Genomic DNA, 10996 nt, shown 5'->3' with positions numbered 1-10996 from the left:
CTAAGGACGTGGTCAAGCGGATTCCTGTCGATGCTAAGATAACGCGATACGAGCAGAAGCAAAAACTGGCAATCACCGTTTCTCACTTTCTCGACCAATACGCTGCCGCCATTTCTACGCGCATATACGCCACCGAGCTGGAGGAGCGGCTCTTTTTGATTCAGCACTATCTAGTCTCGGCGTTACGTGATGCCCAAGCAGATGCAGTCGAACAGAACCAGCGCCTCGCTGCTAGCCTCCAAGAGCTAGAGGCATTCCGCCAGAAGCGCCATGATGCCAAGAAGGCGCGCATCACTGAGCCAGAACTTGTGGATGCCGACAGCATAGAGCCAAACCGCCGGCGCACCAGCAGCTGCGCAGCCCCCCGCGGCACTCCGTCACAGCACCCCAGTCGCTCTGAGGTGGCCCACCAGTCCATCGACCCGGCTACCATCGCCAAGGAGCCGCTGTACGCTGTCACCATCGACGAGTACAAGGCCAAGGACACGGCTGGCCAGAGAGCTGCGGCCGAGGTGGACCGCATGGTAGATGAGGTGGAGTACATGACAGACGAAGTGCAGCGACTCACTGCGGAGCTGGAGGACGCCAAGGTGGAGGCTGGCAGACTGGCGGAGGAGCTTGTCGCCAAGGATGAGGAGCTCAAGGCGTTCCGCCAGAAGCGCCATGACGCCAAGAAGGCGCGTGCAAGCGACCCCGTCCTGGCCGCCGCCGACGCCGTCGCACCGTGTAGCGTACACGCTGCATACGCCACGCCCAACAGCAGCAGAAAGGGGGCAGCACCGCCATTCGTGGGCGCAGTGCCGCATCAGGCCTTCGACCCCATCACCATGCCCGTGTCCCCAGCTGTCGTGGCAGCGGAGCCACTCTACATGGCCACGGCGGAGGAGCTGCAGCACGTGCGCGACGTTGCAGATCAGCTCGCTGAGCAGGCAGTCCAGGGAGCAGCAGCGAGAGAAGCGGAGGTCTATGATGCCATGAGCAATCTGGAAGGTGAGTTGGATGTGGCACGCGCGAGAATTGCCCAGTTAGAAGACGTGGCTGTTGCTTTGAAAATGCAATTGTCGGGTGCTGAGGAGGCAGGCAAGAAGGTAACAGACGCTCTGGAGGTGGCCGAAAAGGAGCGTCAGCAGTTGTGTGACGATCTGGAGGCGGCCTTGGACGAGCTTGAGCTGAAGAAGGAGGAATATGATCAGCTGCTGGGCAACTTGGAAGAGGTTCAGGTTTTGCTGGAGGCCTCTAATGTAGCTGAGCGAAACGCTCTGGAGGCGTTGGAGCAGCGTAACCGAAACATGGTGGACTTGCAGGGGGATTTGGCACATGCGCTGGTCGTCAGCAAGGAAAACGAGAATCTTCGCGCCCAGCTAGAAGCCAAGGAGAGAGAGATCAATAAGTTGAAAGAACACAACGAGTTGTGGACTGACCCTGTTGACACCAGAACGCAGAAGGTGACACACCGGTTCACGAAGATCTTCGAAGGGGACTGGTGTCGTTTGGTGCGGAAGAGACCTGAGGCACTGAAGGCGGCGTTCCTGATTGACTCCAGTAACGCATGCCACGTGCCTGGAGACCAGATTGGGTTTGTAGATTTTGTCCACGATTGGTAAGGGTAATCTCGCTAGGCGCTTTTCTGCTCGAGACACCCCACCAGTCATCAAGTTTGTTCTGGGGTTGTTGCTTTGGCTTGCGTTTTCGCTCGACAGGATGCGTTGATTTGCGCCTCTATCATGTTGGTAGTGGTCCCTTGAGGTGGATGAGAACACCTCATCCGTTCTTTTGCTCGTAGGATGGACGTGTTGGCCTTTTCCCACCGCAGAGCGTGTATTCTGTCCCATCCTTAGAAAAAAAAAATGGGGAAGCACAAAGAGCGTGACCACTATGACAGGCTAACTAAATCACAATACGGTGAAAACACACTCTTCCTTTTTTTGATTCTATGGTGGTTCACTTTTGAAGCCAGCGTTGGTTCGTGTCGTCGTTGTGCAGTTATTTTTCTCATACTATCGGCTTGCCTTGAGGGGTTGGGGTTACTTCGGCGTATTGTGCCTCAGTTTTTTTCTTGTGCTCTTTTGTCGGCTCTCTAGCGAATCATAGCTTCTTTATCTTGTTTGCACGTGGGTGTGCGCGCATGCCTGGGGCATGTCCAAGGACGACGCCCGGCACACTGTTTACTCAATTCATCGCCTGTGCACGTGTTCTGTACTGTTTCCTCTCGGGCCACTGCGGTGTAGACTCGCTTACGCGCCCCACATCAAAATTTGGATCTGTGTTGGCTTTGTCCTGCTTCGGCGTTTCCTGCGCATCGATGTAGCCTGTGCACCCTGACTCAGAAATGCACTGCGTGCAGAGTGCTCTACTGGCGCATTCAACGTCGCTGCACCTCGTGGTTGCGATGCTGACACCACGGTTCTGCTTTCTACTTTGACCGCCTCGTTCTCTTTCCTCCATTCCTCACTATTGACCACCACACAGCTAAAATAACTCGAAAGCCGGCTGTCAGTTCGCCTGCGCGCATTATCCCTTCTCAATCGTCCGCCATCGTACAGTAGCCGTTCTGTGTGGGTGCTGTCAAACCCAGCTTCCTTCCGCTGAAACCAAACAGCCAAGAACTATGGCGGTGTTTTCATGCCTGAAGTGCGGCTATGCCTACGAGTTCCTCGTCTCAAATAGCTTCACTCGTAGGCTGCTGACAAGAACAGATCACTGTCCCAAGTGCGATCGCCTTTCCACGTTCCGGTTCATGAGCGTCAGCGGCATGGTCGGGCGCATGCCTTTCAAGCCGGTGGATACGCCCGGGCCTTCCCATGCCACGTTGTACTGGCGCAAGCAGCGGGGCGGGAAGACCGCGTCCCAACCGTTAAATGAGGTCTGCAAGAGGAACGAATTTTGACTATGTCGGCCCAGGGTATGGGGAACGGAAAACTTGTGAAAACGGGGCTTGCCCCGCCTGGCGGTCTCCTCCGCGGGTCCGCCACCTTCGCGTGGCGCCTACTGGCTGGTTCCGCGGGGGCATGCCCGCCGGCCCACCCCCGGGGGGCGAGCGGGGCCACCCCCCAAACGGCGCCCAAAACAACGCAAAGGAAAAGCCCGAGGGAACACACACGACACATACTCCTCCCCCCTCCCTTTCGACAGGAAACGCGCGAGTCGCCAGCGAAGCGCGCAGCAGACCGCCCCTTTTAAGATGCCAAGGGGGGGGGGAAGTGCCAAGAAATGAAACGCGCGGGTCCCGGGGGCCCCTGGTCTGTTCCGGGGCGTCCCTCGCGGCGTTGTGCAGCCCGGTTGGCGGGGGGGGGGGGGTGGGGTGGGTGGGCGCGCCCGAGTTCTGCGGCATGGCGCCCCGCGGAGGGGCCGACGGGGAAACGACCGGCCGAGAGCGGGGGTAGGCGATGAGGAAAATAGCCGAGACCACGCAAATCGGCGCACGGCGGCGGAGAGGCTGTGCGGGTACCTGGCAGTCGGTTCTGCCGACCCTAAGCTGTTTTTTTTTTCTAGCCCAGCAAGGGCAAACTACTCGCTCTTTGTTCCCATTTCACGAAAAGTAACCACAAGCGGCCTGCTGCCCTAGGGGCCCGGTGCCCGACTCAGAGGTACGACTCCAAGTCTTCCAAGCACTTCACCTCCTCTTTTGACAAGTGTGCGACACACCTGCCCTTCTCGATGACGATGACGCTATCACACAGGGACAGAATAGTCTCCAGGCGGTGTGCAATAAGAAGGACACCGCTTTTCACAGCGTTGCCGTTGTCATCGCCTTCCCCATCGCGACCTAGCATCTCTTCCTTGATGACTCGCTGGATCAGGTCATCCGTGCGCCGATCCACCCGTGAGCTAACTTCGTCCAGCAGAACTACACGTGGCCGGTGCAGGATGGCGCGAGCGAGGCACAACATTTGACGTTGTCCGGCGGAAAGGTTTGTGCCACCAGCGGTGACGACGTGGTCCAGCGCGCGGGTGGCCGCGTCGACGGTACCGCTTGGTGATGCGATGGTGTCAGAGGCGGACTCCTCCGCATCTTGGGTCGCTGACGACGCAACCTCACCGTCAGCGCCAGTTACAGCTGATTGTCCCGAGACCGGCGCAGCGTACGGCGGCTCGAGAAGTTCATCGAGTGCCACTTTCCGCAGCACCGCGCTCAGACGTGCGTCGAGCGCCTCCGCGTCAGCTGTGACCCAGGACTCACCAGATGCCTCCCGAGGCGCCGCGCTGTCGCCACGGAAACCGAGTACGAGGTTGCTGCGACACGTGCCCTGCAGGAGAAGCGGCTCCTGGGAGACCAGCTGGAAGTAGTTCTTGCGAAGCTCGTGCTGCGGGAGATGCAATGCGTTGAGTTGTGCCTTGGGCTGTGGCGACGACGAAAAAAGTGCGCCAGGAATACGAATTTCACCCTCCACGACGTCCATGAGTCCAAGCAACGCGTTGAAGAGGGATGACTTGCCGTTGCCTGTGCGGCCAATCAGGCCTACACACTCGCCCGCGTGCAGCGTGAAACAGATGTCTTTCAGCACCCACGGAAGTTGTGGTTGGTACTTCGCGCACAGATGGCGTACATCGAGCAGCAGGTTCGTGTCTGGTTCCGAGGCGGCGCGCAGCTCCAACGCCGACGCCTCCTCCTCGCTGCGACCCTCTGCCACTGCAGGCGCATCTGTTGGTACCTCTTCCTCGAGACGCAGAAGCTGCTCAGCGCTGACGAACTGGTTTTGAAACATGCCGAAGCGCCTGCACAGCATTGACAGAGAGCGCGACGCGGTCATGCTGGAAATGATGCCCAGTCCAGCAAACGCCGCGCTGCCGGCAGACGTCGTCGCCGACAGACACACCGTCAGAACGGACAGGAGCGCGAGCACTGAGGTTAAGGTGACGGCGACAAACTCTAGCCGCAGGGCAACCCAGCGATCTGCCGTAAGACCGGCGTGGGCGGCGACGTGGACAGCGTCGAGTGCCTCGTTCATCTCCTGCACAAGCTGGTCCTTTAACACCGAACCGAAGGCTCGAATCGTGATCGCCCCATTCACGGCATCCCTCATAACGGCAACTGATCGACTCTGCAGTACACCTTCCAGCGCGCGAACTTGCTTGGAGAAGGATAGAAAGCGAACAGTCAGATGGTAGAAGAGAAGCGCGGATATCGGAAGCACGGCGATGAAAGGGCCGAAGTGAATAGCGTTGAAGCACACCATGCCGAGGAGCTGAAGAACCGTCAGAAAGATGAGCTGAATCGTTTCACTAAGGGCGCGATCTACCACTTCTTGATCGCGACTGAGAATTTGCAAGAGTCGACTGGATGGAATGCGGTCGAAGTAGGAGACCGGCGCTTTGAACAGCTTGCGCACCGCGTGCAGTTGTAGCGCGTCGGCCATGCGCTGATATGAGCGGAAAAAGTAGTCGGTACGGATCATCGACAGCAGCGCGGCGCTGAAGCCAATGAAGGCGTACGTTCCTAGGAACTGCGCGACAACGGTGTCCAGCACAAAAGGGTTGCGCCACAGAACAGGAACACCAAACATGGTGAGGACGGGGACCACCGGTGACGGCGGTGCTGGGGCCGGCGTAGATTTGTCGCCTCGCCGGACGACAAGAGACAGCATGTCGAGCATAAATTTGCGCGCTCGCTGTGACTTGGTGCTGCGCAAAATGGTCTCGTAGGCTGCATTGCGCTTATCGTAGAGAGAAATGTACACACCCAGCCAGTTGTCCATCAGCGTCCGGAAGAGCTGCATGGACACACTCAGCACAAAGAAACATAGGAACCGACCGCCGCCGATGTACTCGATAAACAGCCGGTGCAGATCCGAGGCGCGTGGGAGAAGGGAGTCAATGCCGGCTGCAGGCGTCTGCACGGATGACATAGCTGACGACTTGCGTGATGCTTCTGTCACCTGGTTCGGCTTTGTGAACAGCGGAGGGGTTGGATTGTTCTGGTACGTCGACGAGTCCGCCGCCTCAGCGCCAGCGGCCTGGTGGTGAATGGTCCGTCGTTGCTCCATCGCCGCCGCCGCCGTCGCGTTGCGCCACGCGCTCTTCCGCTGGTGGACTTGGTCTTCCGTCAGCGCCTGATGGGTCATGTCTTCGTGCAGTGTGCCATCCGGCCTCAGGTGGAACACGCGATTTGGCATCAGTAGGCTCACTGCAGCGTGTGTGGCGAGCACAACAGTTTTGGTGCGGCGCTGCGGGGCGGGGGAGGATTCTCCGGCAGCACACAGAAGTCCATGAAACAGGTACGCAATGATGTGCTTCTGCACCTCAACATCGAGTGCTGAGAGCACGTCATCAAAGATGAACACATCCGTCTCGCTGTAGCGGTACACAGCACGCGCTAGCGCCACTCGCGCGCGTTGCCCCCCTGACAACTTCGAGCCCCCCTCGCCCACCATGGTGCGATCACCCTTCGCCAGTGCTTCGATGTCACTCTTGAGGGCGCAGGCTTCGACCACGCGATTGTACCACTCTCTCTCCGTCGCGCTCTCGGGGACGTCGTCGGAGAGGAGGCGAATGTTCTCGCGCATAGTCCCCTGGCGCAACCATGGCACCTCGGCACAGTACACCACACGACCGCCCACCTGAAATCCTTGACAATCGGGCAAAACCCTCGTTTCAGACGGCGTTGCTGTCGTGCTTCTCGCGCTCGCGACGTGATTGTCGTTGGGTACAACGTACAGCTCTCCCAACATGGAAAGCAGTAGGGCGCTTTTGCCGCACCCTGTGGGGCCATGCAACACGACAAACTCACCAGGCAAGATGTCGAGGTCAATGTCGTGTAGAACGACAGTGCGAGAGCCATTATCCAGCGGACTTCTATACGTGTTGTGCGTGGGGCTTGAAGTGGCATCCCCTTCCACTCTCCGGTCACTTTCCTTGCACGCGGTGCCCGGTGAGCGGAGGCGACGTTTGGGGCTTTGCTTGGAGCTGTAGTAGAGCGCGCTGTCGAAGGCCATTTGATCTGCCACAGCTGCCTGCGTGTTCCATGCGAATGTTCCACGCTCGCATCGCACTTCGCCCACCCTCACAGGTACGGTGACTGACGGCAGCACCTCTCTCGCCGCACCCTTGCCGTTGTGCTGACGTAGGAGATGTTCTACGTAGGCGGCGCTGGCGTTCTCGCCGACTTCGTGCTCGGAGAGAAAGCGCTCAATGCGCTGCATCGAGGTGTAGCCACGAGAGACCTGCGAATAGAGTTGCGGCAGCGTCCAGACAGGGAACCGCATCACCTGCAGCGCTGCCATCGTTGGCACCAGCACCGCCGCGTCCATGGCGCCACCAGTGAGAAGGTACGACCCGCAGCACACGAGCGCGACCAGCAACGTTGTCACCTCTGTTTGTGCAGCAGCGACGCTTTCTGCTCGTCCAACGCACTTCGTTCCATCACTCTCTCGCACGCGGGCTTCCTCCACACGTCCCACAAGGCACTCTTCCAGTGCCATGGATTTCACTGTGCGCATTGACGAGAAGGCGGCGGTGAGATCACTGAGGCGAGACTCGTTGTTCTTGGCTTGTTGCTGCGCTATGCGCACACGGGCGGCACTGCTGCGGTTCAGCGGAATGAGCGCGATGAGGGCGGCAAACGTGGCGAGCGTAGAGAAGAGCCCCACGTACGTGTGCATACTCATCAGGGATGATATAATCACAAAGGGGTGCCCCCACACGTTGTGCAAGAAGATGAGGCAGTCTGAACAGTTGGTGATGTCGACGGTGATAAGTGACATGACTTCGCCCTCACGTGACAGCGAGGCGGTGGTGGTGGTGGTCACTTCTTCAGCTGCTGGTTTGACCGTCGGCAAGGACGACGCCTCTTTCCCTTTCCTGTTGTTCTCACTCTGGCGACTGGAGGACTGCAGGCGGTCCGGTGTCCGCAGTGACATGGCCCTTCTGCCGCCGCCAGTGTACGCCAAGGGGGTTGCCAGAGACTGCCGCAGCAGTAACGTCTTCAGTGCAGAGGCGGACTTGAGGCAGGCGACGTACAGATGGGTCAGGTACAGCTGGAAAAAGAGAGCTTGAAGCGACAGGACCAGAATGAGACTCAGACAAATTAGAAGGCCGCGACCAAGGTAGCTCTGACGTACACTGGTGTTCGATACGCTCACCTCCTTCAGAAAGGCCACCAGTGACTTCACGACTCGCGGAGCCAGCAGCGACAGCAGGTCATGCGTCAGCTTCAGCGGGACACAAGTGAACACAAACTGACGGCCGCTGGGGTGGCGCAGAAACACCCGAAAAAGCGAAGAGCCACGCCGGACCGTACCAAACTCGTCCTGGCGGGTACCTGCTCCTCGCGAAGAGGGAGGGAGGAAGAAGACTGCAAAGGCACGCGACAGGACGCGGCGGATAGGTCCTGTGATGGTAATAAAACTGCGCTCCAGCCACCCCTCTTCTCTGCGAAAAGGAAGCTCGTGCCGTCGCTGCCACAGCACCCATCCTGGCTCGTCGATCCTGTCCCGCGTCCACAGAGAGCGTGGCAGTCGCGGTAGTCGGTCCACAACACGCAGCAGTGCACGCCAATGGTCACGTCCGTCGTCGATGATGGAGGACAAGCGTGGAGGCGAGAAGGTGTTGAGGGGGGAGAGCAGAGTGAAGTTCAGGAGAGGACTGACCCAGCTGTCCGTTGCCAGCGAGGCAAACGAGGTTTTGTTCGGGTCGGGAAAAGCGTCACCAGGGCGATGGGTTGCCTCTGTTGGCAGGCCAATGCGCCTGCAGTCACTCACGTCCCGCCGCATCCTGCCAGGGGCTTGTTCTCGCATGTCTTCCACCTCTGAGTCCGACGCTGTCGCGCCTGGAGAGCAGCCTGCAAGCAACGGTGTGGCAGTGAAAATGTTCGGACACAGGTGGGCCGCGTTGGCGGCCTCGCGGGACCGCTTCCAGAGAGCACCGCACACAGGGCACCGCTCCCACCCGTTGGGGATGAAAAGGGGCCGCACCCCGACAAGTGCGTGGAAGAGCCGCTGCGCATCCAGTGCCACAATCACTCCCAGTACCACCTTCACAAAAATGATCACAAGCACGCCAGCTGCAATGGCGTCGGCCGTCGAGTCGAACAGCTGCGGAGGGAGAAGCAGTGAGGCCTCAATCTGAAAGCTGGCAATGGCTTGTTGACGCATCTGCAGTTGGCGCAGAGAAGCGTACGTCGGCTCCGCCACCCCAGGCGCGCGTCGCGTCTTGTCCGCAGTGCTCTTCACGGTTGCCGCCGAGTTCAGCCCAGGGTAGCTCATGAACCAGGTCAGCTCGACAGCAGCCAGGACGAGACGAAGCACGCTGTCGTATCCGTTGCCATATCGCACGGTGATGTGTAGTGGTACCGGCTTCCGCGAGCCGCTCCGCACCAGCTGCCGTCGACTCCGACACAGCGCTGTGAGACTGCTGAGGAAACCGGTGAAGAGCCGCAACGCAGCAAGTACACTGTTCAGAGAGATGAATGCAAGCCCGAAGAAGAGCACCATGCTCGACGGTGACTTCCACAAGAAGGCAAGGCCTTCCCGTGACGCCGCGAGCGCGCCTGTCGTTCCCGTACCACCACTGGTCTTGAGCACGTCCACTAGTCCGTGCAGCAGGGTCTGGTCTACAGACCGACAAATCCCGTTCCACACACGAATGAATGCATCCTTGACGAGGTCAGTTTTGGTGATGTTGGTACTCGTGAATGTGATCGTCGAGTTGAAGAGTTGGTCCACCAATTGGCCCCACAGGATGTGTACAAAGCACAAGTGAATCAGAAAGAAGGCGTAGCCCGGGATGCGCCGCAGTACACCGTGCACGAGAAAGGTAGAGCGACTTCGTGACGCTTTGACCTCGACAGCCGTCAGGGTCTTGCTTGGCATGGCAGGCGCCTTTTCCCCACCCTGCCGCTCTCCTTCACTTCTTCCTGTCTCCCTGTTCTGGAGGACACACTACCACACAGGAGTGCAGAGTGGTAGATACTTGTCAGAGGCAGAGCCCGAGGAGAGCGCCGCCCACCTCGATACCGGCTCTGAGATGCACGGAAACTCCTCTCGCAGTGAGATTTTTTGGCTCGTCCAAACGGAAAGGGATAATAGAACCGAGCGCGTCTAGGGGAATGACGGTCCAGACTAGGTGACAGGGAAAGCGGACAGGGAAGCCGCAGCAACAAAGAGACGCAGGGGAGGTGGGGGGAGGGGGGTGAAGGCGGTAGCAAAAAGCTGACAATAAACAAGCTGACAGGGGGGAGGAGGGGTAGTTCCAAACTGCACGTTCTCGCCTTTTTAAACGTAGTCTCCCTTCCAGGGATATACTTTAGCGCCTGTTAGATATGCGATGGCAATGCCACACTGGAGAGGGCAGCTCTTTCGAGGAGGGAAAGCGTCGGCGGAGCAGTGAAGTTCTTGGCGCTCCAGGAAGAACAGTCATACCCTATCAAGGACACAGCGTGCTACTACAGACACAACAGGAACACGAAACTCCAGCACACGACCAACAACAACCACGAAGGGAAGGGAGCAGTGATGGCACAATCCAAGCAAGCAAAAACAAAACAGAAACACCACGGATAGAGGGAGAGGGAGAGAGGTGTCGCTAAAGGAGACGCTTCCAAAGGCCAGGGACACCTGCCCGAGCCCCACGACGGCACTGAAGTGTAACGGCCCTGATGAGATGCACCCCTCTTTTTGGCTTGTTTGTGTTGCGCCTGCCCGTCTGTCCTGATTGAAGAGGCGGGAAAAATTTTTTTTCCGCGACCTTCTCTGCCTTGTCCCCACCGCGTCGTGGCGGACGTATATATGGAGACGATGAGAGCACAAAGAGACGCAGAAAACCCCCACACCACACGCCACCTTTCCCTTTTCGCTCTGTTTTTGATGGCCCCCCCCTCCCCACCGACACTCCCCCACTTGCGGACACACACACACACACACACACACACACACACACACACACACACACACACACACACACACACACACACGAACGAAGAAGAGAACGAAGAAGAAGGAGGACGGACGACGTCGTCGTACGTACGACGTACGACGTAACCTACGACCGGAACGGACTACCG

The 10996-nt window shown here is 58.7% G+C and overlaps 2 protein-coding genes across 2 annotated transcripts; one reads left to right on the top strand and one right to left on the bottom strand.

The window, feature by feature from the left end:
• LPMP_200700 (flagellar attachment zone protein, putative) lies at positions 1-1604 on the top strand (the record flags this gene model as incomplete). The annotated part of the gene is made up of 1 exon (XM_010699967.1): positions 1-1604. A coding segment is annotated over one exon (1604 nt), but the record flags the coding sequence as incomplete, so codon positions are not given.
• Positions 1605-3581: 1977 nt separating this feature from the next.
• ABCC8 (ABC transporter, putative) lies at positions 3582-9806 on the bottom strand (the record flags this gene model as incomplete). The annotated part of the gene is made up of 1 exon (XM_010699966.1): positions 3582-9806. One exon carries the CDS (start codon positions 9804-9806, stop codon positions 3582-3584), a length of 6225 nt encoding a protein of 2074 aa, XP_010698268.1.
• Between the last annotated feature and the right edge of the window lie 1190 nt (positions 9807-10996).

Source organism: Leishmania panamensis (assembly GCF_000755165.1).
Source record: "Leishmania panamensis strain MHOM/PA/94/PSC-1 chromosome 20 sequence".
NCBI lineage: Eukaryota > Euglenozoa > Kinetoplastea > Trypanosomatida > Trypanosomatidae > Leishmania > Leishmania panamensis.
This window is presented reverse-complemented; position numbering and strand designations above follow the sequence as displayed.